Raw genomic sequence first — 16,097 nt, forward strand, 5'->3', positions numbered from 1 at the left:
CGAGGATGTGTCGGAGGCAGCGCATGTGGAAAGCGTTCAGTTTCCTCTCCTGTTGTGAGCGGAGAGTCCATGACTCGCTGCAGTACAGAAGTGTACTCAGGACGCAAGCTCTGTAGACCTGAATCTTGGTATATTCTGTCAGCTTCTTGTTGGACCAGACTGTCTTTGTGAGTCTGGAAAACGTGGTAGCTGCTTTACCGATGCGCTTGTTTAGCTCGGTATCGAGAGAAAGAGTGTCGGAGATCATTGAGCCAAGGTACACAAAGTCATGGACAACCTCCAGTTCATGCGCAGAGATTGTAATGCAGGGAGATGAGTCCACATCCTGAACCATGACCTGTGTTTTCTTCAGGCTGATTGTCAGTCCAAAATCTTGGCAGGCCTTGCTAAAACGATCCATGAGCTGCTGGAGATCTTTGGCAGAGTGGGTAGTGATAGCTGCATCGTTGGCAAAGAGGAAGTCACGCAGACATTTCAGCTGGACTTTGGACTTTGCTCTCAGTCTGGAGAGGTTGAAGAGCTCTCCGTCTGATCTGGTCCGGAGATAGATGCCTTCTGTTGCAGTTCCAAAGGCATGCTTCAGCAGAACAGCGAAGAAAATCCCAAACAAGGTTGGCGCAAGAACACAGCCCTGCTTCACTCCGTTTCGGATGTCAAAAGGGTCTGATGTAGAGCCATTGAAGACAACAGTGCCCTTCATGTCCTTGTGGAAAGATCTGATGATGCTGAGGAGCCTGGGTGGACATCCGATCTTGGGGAGAATCTTGAAGAGGCCGTCTCTGCTGACCAGGTCAAAAGCCTTTGTGAGATCTATGAAGGCTAGAAAGAGTGGCTGTCGTTGTTCCCTGCATTTCTCCTGCAGTTGTCTAAGGGAGAATACCATATCAGTGGTGGACCTGTTGGCTCGGAATCCACACTGCGATTCTGGATAGACGCTCTCTGCAAGCCTCTGGAGCCTCTTTAGTGCAACTCGGGCAAACAGCTTTCCTACAACGCTAAGGAGAGAGATGCCGCGGTAGTTGTTGCAGTCACCCCTGTCACCTTTGTTCTTGTACAGCGTGATGATGTTTGCATCCCTCATGTCTTGAGGTACTCCACCTTCTCTCCAGCAGAGACAGAGGATTTCATGCAGCTCAGTGACGATGATGTCTTTGCAGCATTTTAGGACTTCAGCAGGGATGCTGTCTTTTCCAGGTGCCTTGCCAAAGGCAAGGGAGTCCAGGGCCACGTGAAGTTCTTCTAGGGTTGGTTCACTGTCAAGCTCTTCCAGCACAGGCAGGCACTCAATGTTGTTCAGTGCTTCTTCGGTGACTACATTTTCTCTGGAATATAGCTCAGAGTAGTGCTGCACCCAGCGTTCCATCTGTTGCGCCCGATCCTGGATGACCTCGCCTGTGGCAGACTTCAGAGGGGCAATTTTCCTTTGTGTTGGACCTAGGGCCTGCTTGATACCGTCATACATCCCCTTGATGTTGCCCGTGTCAGCTGCTATCTGTATCTCGGAACAAAGCTGGAGCCAGTAGTCGTTAGCACATCTCCTGGCAGTCTGTTGGACTTTGCTGCGAGCAGTTCGGAGGACCTGCAGGAGCATAAGATATTGGCAATGGCATTGCAACTGCTATATACCCCCTACTATCCCCCAACGTGCCTCCAAGTGGCTCCAATCCCCACCCCTATCCTCCCTCCCTCTGCTCTGATCCTCCGTGTCCATAGCCCACTCCTTATACCAGAGGTTCCCAAGCTCTCCAGGAGTTTGGGAGCCACTGTAAGTCTGTGCAGGGGATGGGGGAAATGCAGGAATGGTATCGGGACGATCTTGCCAGTGCCAAGGCTTTCAGGGGCATTTTTTACACTTATCTGAGCTCACACTGGCCTCAGGGGGGTGCGGAAAGCCCCTGCAGGGCTCCCCAAGCCCCATAAAATCTAAAAACAAAGACCAGGATCCACTTCCGGTTTTCAATTGCTGCATTCCCCCCTCTCCGCCCCTTAAAGGGGCACAGGCAGAGCTTCTCTGGCTGGGGCATTGCAACGCCCCAGTTTGAGAACCTCTGCCTTATACCAATCCACCTCCTCAAGCCATGGCTGGGTGCTCTGGTAGTGCACATATAATTTCCTGATTGTAGTATCAGCAGCCTTACTGTGTTCATTGTCGCTGTAGCTGCAGCACCAACAGAGTGGGCCTTCCACTGATGGAATGCTTGTTCCATCAGTGGAAGATGCACATAGAATTGGGCTGCAAATGGATAAAAAAATATATTTTGTAGTTAGCAATTATGTAACTACTGTTGTCCAAATTATCGGTATAAAATTTTAATGGCATGCATCATTCTAACTTAAGTAAGTAAGCAAATGCTTCTCAGTTTCTGGCTGATCAAACTTAATCAGAACTATTTCTTCCTGCCCGCCAAGTTCATTGTAACTATTATCTAATGGACATTCTTCCAAATAAGGAGCAATGTAAGAAACTTGGGGCACAATCCTAACCCCTTGTGTCAGTGCTTTCCAGCACTGGCATAGTGCTGCCATTGGGACATGTGCTGCATCCTGCAGTTGAGTGGCACTCACAGAGTTCTCCTCAAAGTAAGGGAATGTTTGTTCCCTTACCTCAGAGCTACACTGAACTTATGTCAGTGCTTGAAAGCCTATTCTGCAGCCTTTAAGGTCCTCAGTTTGCTTGCTATGGAGTCGCTAATAAACGTTTTTAAAAGATGAATTCCATGCATTGCAATGCTTGCGTAGAACTATGCAATTGCATGGCCGTTGATGAGACTCCAGAGGTCATGGTAGTTGCTGTTTTCCGATAATGCATATTGGTCATATTTATGGCTATTGTTAAATTTGTGTTCATGACTATTACGTGCTCCTTTGGCTTTACTTGTGGGCTCTAGCAATTGCTATTAAGCAGAGAGTGAACAAATCAGTCCAATATATATCTTCAATATACACTTTCCTCTCTCTAGTCATTCCATGCTACCCACCACCAGAAGTTCCCCATGGCAGGCGCACTGGCATGCATAAAGATGACTTCTACTATGGGGATTCTGTGACTTATACCTGCGAGAAAGGCTATCCCCTGCATGGAACTGCCTCAATTCACTGTACTACTAAGGATGGGAAAAATGGCGTGTGGAGTGGCCAGGTGTATTGTGGAGGTATGAATTTTGCATATTCTTTGTTTTTCTGCTACTAGAGCCGGAACATCTAGCTTGTGTAATTAACCCTCAAGCAGGGAAAATCCTCAAGGAGAAAGATCTCGGGAAGCACTAACCTTGTTTTGCCCAACAGGGAGAGCCCTTAGCTACCTGTAATCCCAAGCGATCAGAAGCTGAACCACCAGTCAGTACTATTGCTAGCAGGAAGCACAGATGAAGAGACAACAAGTGTATTCTTTTCTTTTTCCATTCAGTTCCCTGTGGATATTAAAGCATATCTTCTTTTCAGTGGCTGAGTGTCCACACCCCATAGTTGAGAATGGAAGAATAGTGGCTGGTCGTTCCAACACCTACACCTTGAACCACCAAGTTACATTTGACTGCAATGCTGGCCATGTCAAAGTGGGGTCAGGAGAGATTTATTGCAAAGCTGATGGCACATGGGAGCCTCCACCTCATTGTGAACTGGGCAAGTATTAAGATATAACTGTCCTAGATTGTGTATGAATTTCCTGAGTTGGAAAATAAAAGAGTTCCCTTTCAGGATCCACCCCACTTAAATTAAGAAACTCTTGTCAGTTCAACAATGTCCACCCATCAGTCTGTCTATCCATCCTGCAGGAGACAAGTACATTCTGGATCCTTGAAGGATACTGTCAAGCATCTGTCTGGTCTTGTCTATCTAATCTATGAACCTACCTACTTTTAAAGATGTACACTATTACTCCTTATTCATAATTATTTTTTAACTTATATGCCTCAAGGGAGTTTTCAATAAGTCTACAGTAGAGTGTATGGCTTTGAGACATTTAACTGAAATCTGGGACAATGTGATGTTGGGGCCTTTCCCCAGGAATCTCGTGCTACTGCCACTGCTGTCCTTTGAGGACTGCATCAAACTCAGCGAAATAGCTTCCCTCCAGGAAAGGTACAGATGGCAAGTGTGTAGGGAGGCTTCTTTTCATGCAGGCTAGAAAGAATACACATCCTGCCTTGTCTTTTGGTGGTAGGATAATTAAGCAAGATGCTGAGTGTGTGGGGGATTTTGTTAAAGCCTCTCCCCAGCTCTGTGGTGTCCCTGCTACTTGTTCCCTTGCTGTGTTACTGAAACTGAGGACTTGTAACCTGAATCATGCAGACAAATGATTAGGTTTCTTGTTTGATATGGCAACCAAAGATTCTCTAAAAGTCACTTATTTAGTTTGGTTCCTTCTCAAGTGTGTCATTTATGCATCTGGTAACCAAAGGGTCTGTCCTAGAGGTGCACAGTCCAATCCTAACTCAATCCCTGAGTGGCGAAGCAGCAGCACCAGCAGGGTTTCCTCTCTATCCCACGAGGGATTTTTAGTCACTGGAGGCCCCCTCAGGGTAAGGAAACATTAGTTCCCTTGCCCAGGGGTAACTTCCAGCAGTTGCCAACTTGAACTTGTGCCAGCTTGATTGCTGACACAAGTCCAAGTTGATAAATGAAGGCGAATCAGGCTTTGGAAGGGGGGTCAGGATTTGATGTGCACTGTCATTGAACCCATCCCCTTCTGGGTCTGATCCACCCTCCCCCTGCCCTGTCACCATCCCATTTCACCTACCCTCCATTCCATTCAACCCCTCCCCATCTCCCTCCAATCCCCTGCACCAGTTTGCCTGCACCAGCGGACATCTGGTGTCCATCTTTGTGTGGACCCAGCTGCTTGTCATGGTGGCCAGGCCCCACACACTGGCCTAGTTGCATTTGCGATGGTTGTAAAGTAGTTTATTTCAGCACAACACATGTTTCTTTTTCCCTTCAGTTCCCTGTGGATATTAAAGGATATCTTCAAATTTTTGTAGTAGCCAATTAAGCATCTTATTAAGAGTAAGCGTATTTGTGCTCTTGGACTACAATTTTGCTTTCTTGCTTTCGTCAGTATCACAGTGTCCCTCACCTCCAGACATTGCCAATGGAAAACACACTGGTGTTGCAGAGAAACAATTTACATCTCTAATGTCTGTAACTTATGTTTGTGATCCGGGCTATTTGCTTGTTGGAGAAGCCTCTATTTTCTGTACAGCTTCTGGAGACTGGAGTCATCCTGTGCCTCACTGTGAAGGTATTGAAAATGTTCCATTTTTATTTATAAGAGAAGACATATATATTTTTTACTCATCTATACAGGTTTTTATTGAGCAATGCTTTCTTCTCACAACAATCCTATGAAACTTGTGGCTGACTTTGCATTTGGCACTGCAGAAGCAGCAACAAACCTGCTGCTCTCCTGTGTGTTCCTCAGGCCTGGTGTGTACACAAGCACCAAATTATTCTTAATATGAGAGTACTTGGTGGTTGAAGTGAAGGAATTCAGCACATCACTGACTGTAGATGGGATTGGAGCATCAGGGCAGTATTCAGTGAGAACTCCGATGCTCACACCCACCTACCAGCACCTCCCATTTTTCTGCAAAGCCATGCCTGACTCACACAGCGACTTCTTTTCTCATAAGACTCGGACTCGAGTAAAAATGACTCTAGAAATGGCTCAGGACGAGTCTCAACTGCCGCCATTATGACTCACAAGTAGAGTAGAGTCAGAGGGTCGACAACTTGGGACTTGCCTGGTGACTTGGGTATAGTTGATTCCAGCACAGCCCTGTTGAGTCTAACTCTGTATCCCCTTTTCTGATTTTCTTTGCAGTTACTTAGCACAGCCATGGATTTCTCCTTGGGATACAGATTTATCTTGTTTTAAATGTTTTTAAGTGTTTAGTATTTTTAATATTTATCTCTTGCCTTGCATTTTAACTTGATTGTTAGCCGCCTTGGGTGCCCTTCGGGGAGAAAGGTGGAATACAAATCTAATAAATAAATAAATAAATAAATATTGGTATGGATACGTGTTTTTCCTCAAAGCAACCTGAACTTGGCTGAATTCAGTTGCTTATTAAGGAGCTTTATTGTCTACAATCTCTTGCTGAGTTGCACTCAGTTCTTGAACTGTATCTAGTGGGAAGGAGTGTGCTTAGAATGTGTTTGCATGAGAGCTTCTTGTGCTCCTGGTTCAGTATTTTAGTTCAAATTTGGAAGTGCAGTGAGTAGGACAACTGAAAAGGTATTCCAATTACAGTTGTTGCTGCTTCCAGAGCATTATATTTCTCAGTGTAGATTTCTGGAAGTGTGGGAGCACTGCACTATTGAAAGGTACAGATACAGGTCCCAGTTTCATGCTGGTTATGGATTGGTAGTATTTCGTGTGCATTAATCATTTGCACTAAATGAGCACAACTCACACCCTAACCGACCCAGCACAGTAAAATTCTGCCTTCTCCTTTCAGTGGTGCAATGCCAGGCACCACCCGATATCCTAAAAGGAACACGAAGCAATATGGAAGCAAAAGTATTTACCAATGGAACGACTGTGACTTACACATGTGATCCTGGCTCCATTCTTATTGGAGAGGCAACTGTTTATTGCATGGCTTCTGGCACTTGGTCTTCCCCAGCCCCTCGCTGTAAAGGTAAGTTACTTGTCTCTTTTGGCCCTAAAATACAAAAATGAAAATTTATGTTTACTTGAGTTTTTCCTGATCTCTTCTGCATTGAAACTACAGTTCCAAAGATTAGCTCTAGTTCGACTTTTGGACTTTTTGGAAGGAGGTGTTTAGAAAAACCCTCACTGAATACATATGGCTAATATTTGTGATTCCTTCAAGGTCAAGCATGTCTTTAATTTACCTTTCCACAGTCACCTTCTCTCCTTCCCCTTTCAGTGATGCGCTGCCATGCACCCCCACATGTTGACAATGCAACTTACAGCTACCATGAATCATCAGCTTTCAGGGATGGAATATTTGTGAATTACACTTGTGAGCCTGGCTACACTCTTATTGGAGGAGCAACTCTTTATTGCACAGCATCCGGCACATGGAATCTCCCTGCCCCTCGCTGTGAAGGTAACTTTCTTATCTGTTGGTGTTACCAGCTTCTTTTCCTGTGTCACATGCCAAACCTCCCTCTTCAGAGCATAAATATCTCTTCCCCCAGCAATTCCGATGAACACCATCTTAAGGGCAAGGAAGGCAAAACATGTATGAGTTCGTATGAACTGAATAAATCCCATTTGATGTTTGTGAGGTCATTGGAACCAGTATGTCTCCAAGATGCAAAATTGGTTTCCTTTTGAGCATAGTACGTGTGCCTGACCCATTGATCAGCATGGATCATGCAGTAGAGGAGCAGGGAGTGATGCTACACTGGTACTCATGGGGGAATATGAAAGGCCTGGCTGCCTCTTTTTGAATTTAAGTTCCTTTGTTCACACATCTCTTTCAGCTGGAGCTGGGACTGGCAGCTCAAAATCAATGCATAGGATCAGACTATGCTGGGCTTGAAGTTTGAAGTTCAGCACATTGACTAAAGAGTAAAAAATAAAGAGATTTTCCTTTTCTTGGAGGAAGGGGCTGGTTGTATAGCTGATGGAAAAATTAATTAGGAGAAGAGGAATATAATTTGGTATAGGGGATTTAGGATGAAAATGGTTTGTGCTGGAAGGGCAAGGAGTGTTTTGCAAGGAAATTAAAGAAGGAGAATTGATTTGGGAGTAAACAACTGGAACTGTAACATTTAAATTCAACCACTGACTAAGCATTGGTTGGCAACCTTCAGTCTCGAAAGACTATGGTATAAGCCTACAGCACCCAGTATTCCCAGGCGGTCTCCCATCCAAGTACTAACCAGGCCTGACCCTGCTTAGCTTCCAAGATCAGACGAGATTGGGCATGTGCAGGGTAACAGGGTCGCTTTACTGGTGCCACATGGCGGCATTTGCAATTGTCATGATAACATTGACAGGATTTGTGGGATTTGTATGCCTGTTTGTCTATTCAGAAAGCATTATTAGTTTATCACTACCTCACTGAAAGAAGGCTCATTTCCAGATTCCAGGAAGTGCTGATGTGGAAGAACCGGGGATAAGCCCAAAGGTCAGAACCGCAGGAAGGCACATTGCAGAGTTTCATAGAAGCCACTGACTTGTTTTCCTCTGTCTTTCTCTTTATCAGTAGGGAGCTGTGGTCCTCCAATGAGGTTAAGCTTTGCTGAGTTAGCCAATAAGTATCAAGAGAATAATTCCTTTCCTGTTGGCACCACCGTGAACTACGTATGCCGACCAGGCTACGCTAAACATCCTGGCTTGAGGGCATCTGTGACTTGCCTTACAAGCCAGAAATGGGCCGAAGCTCAGGAGTTCTGCAGAAGTGAGCCTCTTCACATTGCTGTACTATTTATTGGGGAGGGAGAAAGAATCAAATAGTGCTTCTACAAGTAATTCTGTCTGAGCCTTGCGTTATCTCAGTGCCTTTCATGTAGGTGGTGAAGCACATCATGTAATCCTTTCCTTGTGCGTGCATTTGTTTTCAAGGGGATGCATAGGAAACTTTGGGAAAATGTCATTTATCCTGTTTTGTGCTAGGAAGATCATGTGGTTATCCAGGAGATCCAGAAAATGGCCGGTCGATTATTACAGATGACATTCTTCTTGGTTCCACTGTACATTACACCTGTGATGAAGGGTAAGCATCTGGGAACTAGCAGAGAAGTGAACTTTTTCCCTGCTTCTTTTCTCCACTTGGAACAATAGACCTCATCAGGCAGCACTTTCCTGTTCATTTATGGCCCAGTTCTATCCCACACCAGGCTGAGCAATGCTGCAGCCCTGAGAGGGTGCACGCTGCCTGCTATGATGGTGAGGTGACCAGATGCACGGGCCAGTGGCGTCACTAGGATTTGTGACATCTGATGCGGAAGGCCAGCACGTCACCCTATGATGGACCTCCTCCCATGCAGTGGGTGGGGCAATCTCCAGGTAGTGAGTGTGGTGATGTACCAACACCCTGCCCCCACTGGGTTTTTTGCAATAACGTTTAATAGAATAGAGATATTTCAATGCTGTTTATTACGTTGTATTCTGCATAAAATTATGCATCGATTGATATGGTGCTATGATGGCATTATTCAAAAATTCCAAGCTTTTCGAAATTTTGGTGAGTTGTGGTGTCACCCCCCTGTGCGCATCATCTGGTGCAATCTGCACCCCTCTAATGATGCCACTGGCACAGGCAGAGGTAAATGAAGATGATTTTTATTCACCTGTCCAAATGATGCATGGCTGCCAGTGGGTCAATACAGGAAGCATGTCTGGTGAAGACAAGTGGGATAGGATCTTGGTGTGTGCAGTTGCCATTGAGATCCTCCCCTCCCATCCCTGACTGCCCCAAGTTTGGTTCACTTCCTGCCCTTATCCTCCCCTGAACTGGTCCTGTTTCCACTGTTTTCAACCCTGGTGTGGGCTGCGGGAGCCACTGGTGTGCACTCACCACTCAGTGCCTCCATCTATTTGTGCTAGTAGCTCCAAAGTACATGGTAGCACACAACTTTTACAGCTCTGGACCAGGACTTATGGCAGTGGATTGCAAGATTCAATGCTGTAGGCTCTGGATAGGATTGAGCTTCTAGTCCCACGGGGCAGGGAAACTTCACAGACTATTTTCTGCTTATTCATTATGCCAGTTTGCCTTAGGGCGTAAATGGTTTCATGTAGAGAGTAGAGCTAGATGGAGAGCAAGAAGTGTGCAGTGCCTCAAGGTTAGCAACTGATACCTCCTTCCCTCCTCCATCCATTTTACTAGGTAAATTTGGAATAAACTGGCAATAAGAAGTGCACAGCCAAACTTAAAGCGTCCAGATGTAAGGAGGCCCCTCAGGAAACCCCCTCTCCCAGGCCCCCAAACATGGAAGCCCGAAAAGCTGGGAAGTCCCATAAAATCAAACAAGAGAAGAATGAGATTGTTTGAGAAACTTTGCAACATGCACTCTTTGAATAAATGGAGACCAGGCAGGTTAAGCTATAAAAAAAGTCAAGAATATTGATTAGATGTTGGGATAACATCAAAGGAATGCAGAAAAGAGTGTAAGGATAGTGCAAACTCCTTGCCACAGGATGTGGTGATGGCATCTGGCCTGGATGCCTTTAAAAGGGAATTGGACAAGTTTCTGGAGGTAAAATCCATTACAGGTTTCAAGCCATGATGTGTATGTGCAACCTCCTGATTTTAGAAATGGGCTATGTCAGATGCAAGAGAGGGCACCAGGATGCAGGTCTCTTGTTATCTGGTGTGCTCCCTGGGGCATTTGGTGCGCCGCTGTGAGATACAGCAAGCTGGACTAGATGGGTCTATGGCCTGATCCAGTGGGGCTTTTCTTATGTTCTTAATACACAGGTTAGCTTACCAAAGAAAGGCAAAAAAAGGAGAGGGGAAGGCAGCAAAGCTTGGTAAGGATAGTAGAAAGTTTGGAAAAATGAAAGACTCCCTTACTGGGTACAATTCATTCCCTGCTTATGCTGTTCCATAGTCCTGGTCTTAGGAACCACACTTGCAGCAAGCTGAGTGGACAGGCTATTCATGTGGCATCAGATGCTTCCAACATCTGAACAAATGCACAAAGCTAGTTGAAGCTTCCAAATGGTCTTCAAGGGCAGCCGCATGTAGACCACACTGCAGTAATCCAAATACAAAGTATTCAGTGCATGATAACCATGGCCAGGCCTGAATGATACAAGAAAGAATGGGACGGTGATAGAAATGATTTTTTTTCCATTTGCAGGTGGCTTATAAAGTCACATTCCCATAGTAGAAACAGAGATCTGGTTTGGTTTTCCAGAAAATATCCACAAGGACTGAGTGTTGTGAGAGAGATCTGCAGAATGCTTATTGACTAGACATATGCTTCCTTGTGGTAATCCCCACAGGGTTTACAGGGTTCATTGTTTGCCGTGGGTAGGAGAAAAGAATGAGCATTTGGGTTCCTAGTTCATCCGTTCTGTCCATCTCAGGAGAAAGTAGCAATCCGTAATTTCTTCTCTCCCAATGCAGGCACAAGCGAATTGGTCAGACTTCCAGGCAGTGTGTAGTATCCGGCCGCCGGGTCATGTGGACTGGTGAGGTTCCCCTTTGCCTGCGTAAGTAAGATCCATCATTAAATAGAAGTATGTAAACATGTTTAAATAGTCATTTAGTTTTTGTTTAATTATGGCCCCAATCTGACCTCTTACAATGTTATGTGATGCAGCAGCGCCAACATAGCCCAACATAGCCCTGCTATGCTATATAAAGTATTAATAAGTTCAATATAGTATGTTTACCTATCTCCCAGTAGAGTACCAGGCTGCTAATAGGTCTCCTTGGACCTACACTAACTATTGAGCAGGTGTAAGCCTGAAGGGCCTCAGGGGGTGAGTCTTGACTGGTTAATTGAGATAGGATTCCAGCAAGCACTGCTACCATAGAGATCCACCCCCTCCTGCCATGAGCTACCCTCCTGTCCTCCCCACTCCACACACAGAACCACCCACAAACCACCCCCACTGCTAGCTTACTTTGACGCAGTTTCCACAAGCCACTGGTACACAGGCAGGCCCTGAACTAATGGCGGAGTATAAGACAGGGTTGCTCTATCTTAATTGTATTTTGTTTTTCCTTGCTGACATTCTTGTATGCTGCCTTGATTTGGGTTCAGCAGGACAGGAATGGGACACAATTTTAGAAAAATGTCATTTAAAAAAAGGTGCCCCTTTGTGACTTTATTTAAGGAGCCCAGTTTGCCAGTTCTGCAGTGACTATCCAACTTTATAGCACTGATGGAGCAAAAGTGCAGCCCAGAAGTAAGGGAACAAATGTTCCCTTACCGTAAGAAGGCCTCTGTGAATGTCTCCCAATCGCAGGATGCAACATTCGCCCTGTTGGCATAGCTGCATCAGCCCTGGAAAGCTGAATAGGATTGTACTCTAAGAAAAGTCTTAAACAAGATGTTTAGTCCATGGAATGCTTGTATAGTATTATGTAATCTGCATGGTAGTTTATAGAACTTCAGAGATCTTGATGTTGTTTTTAATTATTGGTGTACGTATGAATAGTACATACTCTCTTGACTGTGTCTAATTGTTGATTCCAGCAGTTGCCATTAAACTGAGAATGGTTTCTTTTGCAGCAGAACATATCAGTCCAATCTTCAATATTCACTTCTTGCCTGTCTCTAGGCATTTCATGTTCTCCGCCACCAGATGTTCCCCATGGCAAGCATTCTGGCAGGTACAGGGAGGACTTCTCCTTTGCAACTTCTGTGACTTACACCTGCGAGGAAGGCTACCCCATGGTTGGAAATGCCTCTATTCACTGTACTACGAAGGATGGAATAAATGGAGTGTGGAGTGACCGTGTGTATTGCGGAGGTGTGGGTTTCACATGTTCTTGGTTCTTCTGTTGCTCAAGCAGGAAAGTCTAGCTTGTGTAGTTAACACTCAAGCAGGGAAGACCCTTAAGGAGAAAAATCTCCAGAAGCAACTGACCTCATTTTTCCCTGCAGGGAGAGCCATTAGCTACCTGTAATCGCAAGTGATTGGAAGCCAATCAGTCAAAAATGATTGACCATCAGTCAATACTATTGCTAGCAAAAAGCACAGATAAAGAGAGAACAAGCATATCCTTTTTGTCTTCCCTTCAGTTCCTTGCGGGTCTTAAAGCATATCTTCTTTTCAGTGGCTGAGTGTCCACACCCCGTAGTTGAGAGTGGAAGAATAGTGACCGGTCGTTCCAACACCTACACCCCAAAGCACAAAGTTACATTTGACTGCAATGCTGGCCATGTAAAAGTGGGCTCAGGAGAGATGTATTGCCAGGTTGACGGCACATGGGAGCCTCCTCCACCTCACTGTGAACTGGGCAAGTATTGAGATGTAACTGTCCTAGATTGTGTATGAAATTGCTGACTTGCAAAATAACTAAGTTTCCTTTCAGGATCCACTCTACTTAAATTAAGAAACTATTATGAGTCTTTTCTCCTCTGTGAGTTAAAAGACTATTTTGTAGGCACTGAATGTGCATGCTCATGGACTGAGAGAGCGAGAGAGAGAGTGAGAGAGAGAGAGAGACTTCTTCTGCATGTTGAAGAAGTTGCAATGCTCAGGTTCCCCCCCCCTCTCTCTCTCTCTCTGTGTGTGTGTGTGTGTGTGTGTGTGTGTGTGAAACTCATCTATCAAAAATGTTGTCACGGTGAATGTTCATGATGGCCTTATACAAAGAAACCCCAGGTTCAAATTCCCACTTAGCGGTGAAGATCACCGGAAGCATAGAAAATGAATAGCACCATCAGGGTGGTTTTTACTCATGTTTGCAAATTACATGGGTCATCCAGGTTAATCAGTTATTGGAATGGCATCCATTATGGTTTCTCGAGATAAGAGCCATCCTCTTCCTCCTTATGAAGCTACATAATATTTTCATTTTAATGTATTGCCATAAAGTTGCACATCATTATTTGTTAATCCAGTCCTTCATTGTGTTTAGAAAAGGGTGTCACAAAGCCAGGGAAATGTAATCCAGGAAATGTTTCGATGGAATCCGTTTTATTTTTATGTAACATGCTTCTCCCCCTCTTCCCAGCAGTGCTGTGTTCCACACCTCAAACGATTGCTAATGGGAAACACAACAGGGAAAAATCAGAATTGTTTACTAGTGGGGTGCTTGTAGAATATAGCTGCGAGCCTGGCTACAACCTGATAGGAGAGAGCACAATTTATTGTACAGAGTCTGGGAGCTGGAACTCCACAGCACCTAAATGTGAAGGTGAGTCTGTGGCAGCTTTTTGACTGAAATGGTAGCATTCAAATCGCATTGCTACTCTCTAAATACAGGATGTGCATTGTCTGGTGTGCTGTTTAAAGTATTAATTAATGAGTTTCTATATGACATAAAAATCCTTAAAATGCATTTGAAAGGTATTTTATTCCGGTTTTAGCCATTTTGATGCCCCAATCCTATTGGGGACATAAAGGCGATCTCGGTGGCACCAGAGTGCATCAGATCCAAACCCCATTCACTCTCCCCTCTTCCTTACTCTCCTCTCACTTGTGCCAGCAGAATAGTTGGCACAGTTCTAAGGAGACTCATTGGGATTGTGGAGGATCACCCCTGGGGAAGGGAATAACAATTCCCTTATCCCAGGGAAATGCAAGTTCCTTACTCTGGACTGCCCCACCCCCACAAGATACAGTGCATATTCCACTGGAGAAGCTGCTTTGGTGGAGGTGGGATCGGTTAGGTGGGACTGGGCTGTTAATTGCCTTATTTCAGGAATAAAGTAATTATGTAACATTTCCAGAGGTCATTGTTCAGCAAAGTTTATCTTCTTTTGAAGCCATTCAGTATAGTATAGGGTAGATTGTGTGGAGAAAAAAACCAAAACAACTGGAATAAATAAATGCCTTTGTTCATAATAAACAAGAATAGATTACCTCCCCAATGTGTGTTACAGATTGCTTTAATCTCATACAGAACCTAAATTATTAATATTTTACACTGCACAAGGACTTTATTTGCAGCGTTTTTAGACACGTGTTCTGGCAACTCAGTCCACCTTATAATTTCTTTGCAGCTTTTTGGGGTTGTCATGGTTTTCATCTTGTGGTACAAATTATATTGCTATAGATAAATGCTTTTTCTCTAAGCAGATTACATTCAGCTAAATTCAACTCTTTATTAAGGTGCTTTCCCCCAGTAAATCTCATGTTCGATGGCATTCCATTCCTGAACTATATCCAAGGGGACTGGATGCACAATTACATGCATAATTGTGAGAGGCCCTTGGGACCTCCTGAGGCCACAGTGATTGCCCTGTTTCAGTGGTTCCCAAACTGTGAGCCATGGCTCCCTGAGGAAGCACAGAAACCATATGGAAACCCACCGTATTATACAATGTATAGGATTGTAGCCCCAATGGGGAGCCACGTCCAATGGCAGTAAGTCAAGGGAGCTGCCAGTCTAAAGAGTTTGGGAACCTCTGCCCTATTTGGTTGACCTTGTGCCGGTCCTGCACATAGGTTTCTCTCTTCCTCTTTCAGTTGTGCAGTGCCAGACACCACCCTATATCCAGAATGGGACACGCAGCAACATGGAAACCACATTGTTTACCAGTGGAATGTCTGTGAAATACACATGTGATCCTGGGTCTGTTCTTCTTGGAGAGGCAACTGTTTTTTGCACAGGATCTGGCACATGGTCTTCCCCAGCCCCTCGTTGTAAAGGTAAGTTCCTTCTTCATGTTGGCCCTAAGAATTCAAGAAGATACAAATCTGAAAATGAAAATGAACATTCACCTGAATTTCTCTCATCAGTTCTGCATCGGAAACTAAGATTTTGGGACAACTCTTTATGCTGTTTAGAGAAATCCTGCTACAGTTGGTAGATTTTGTACCTTAGAAGGAGATAGTCAGAAAAAGGTTTTGCATAGGACACATTTCTGTGTAGTATTACTGAACTTGAACATTTGGCATGCCCTTGGAAAATCAAGACTGAAGAGGCAACTGGAGACTAAGAATTCCTCTTACATCACTTGACTGTCACTGTCAGCGAATCTCCCCACGTATCAAGATAATCACCACTGAAGGGATTTTGTAGCTGAAATGTTGGCTGCTACATTACGATTTTGTGTTAAGAAATTGGTTCTGCACTAAAATGCTTTCCCTGTTTAACTTTACGAAGCACCCCTGCTAACTGGGTATGAGGCACTTTTTCAAGTGGATGCTCCTCTTTTTAGCAAGGGGAGAGTAACTGGCCCACCTCACCTCAGCAGTGTGTCTTCTAGCGGCTGCCTGCTGGTGTTCTTTTGCATCTTTTTAGATTGTGAGCCCTTTTGGGACAGGGAGCCATTAGATATTTGATTTTTCCCTATAAACCGCTTTGTGAACTTTTTTGTTGAAAAGCAGTATGTATATAATAATAATAATATAATATAATATAATATAATATTGTGTAACCCTCTGTGGGCCCTGCACCAACAGCATACCCACCTGGCATGAAGGAGGAGGGGGAAACTAAAACTTATGCAACTTTATGCTGGCACAACCTTGCCATTAATGCCAC

At 44.6% G+C, this 16,097-nt stretch overlaps 2 protein-coding genes and 1 pseudogene across 2 annotated transcripts in view; 2 read left to right on the top strand and 1 right to left on the bottom strand.

The window, feature by feature from the left end:
• Positions 1-13,825, top strand: part of LOC136648546 (complement receptor type 1-like) — a 46,944-nt gene extending 33,119 nt beyond the window's left edge. Inside the window, exons 14-23 of the mRNA XM_066624662.1 lie at positions 2,961-3,152; positions 5,057-5,239; positions 6,459-6,641; positions 6,894-7,076; positions 8,187-8,378; positions 8,594-8,693; positions 11,055-11,119; positions 12,218-12,409; positions 12,717-12,899; positions 13,620-13,825. Coding sequence (XP_066480759.1) covers positions 2,961-3,152; positions 5,057-5,239; positions 6,459-6,641; positions 6,894-7,076; positions 8,187-8,378; positions 8,594-8,693; positions 11,055-11,119; positions 12,218-12,409; positions 12,717-12,899; positions 13,620-13,825 — 1,679 coding nt within the window. The remainder of the gene's footprint in view (positions 1-2,960; positions 3,153-5,056; positions 5,240-6,458; positions 6,642-6,893; positions 7,077-8,186; positions 8,379-8,593; positions 8,694-11,054; positions 11,120-12,217; positions 12,410-12,716; positions 12,900-13,619) is intronic.
• On the bottom strand, positions 7,809-7,927 carry LOC136650606 (5S ribosomal RNA; annotated as a pseudogene).
• Positions 13,826-13,941: 116 nt separating the features above from the next.
• Positions 13,942-16,097, top strand: part of LOC136648548 (complement receptor type 1-like) — a 60,693-nt gene continuing 58,537 nt past the window's right edge. The window contains exons 1-2 of the mRNA XM_066624663.1: positions 13,942-13,954; positions 15,077-15,259. Coding sequence (XP_066480760.1) covers positions 13,942-13,954; positions 15,077-15,259 — 196 coding nt within the window. The remainder of the gene's footprint in view (positions 13,955-15,076; positions 15,260-16,097) is intronic.

This window comes from Tiliqua scincoides, chromosome 4 (genome assembly GCF_035046505.1).
Source record: "Tiliqua scincoides isolate rTilSci1 chromosome 4, rTilSci1.hap2, whole genome shotgun sequence".
Taxonomy (NCBI): Eukaryota; Metazoa; Chordata; class Lepidosauria; order Squamata; family Scincidae; genus Tiliqua; species Tiliqua scincoides.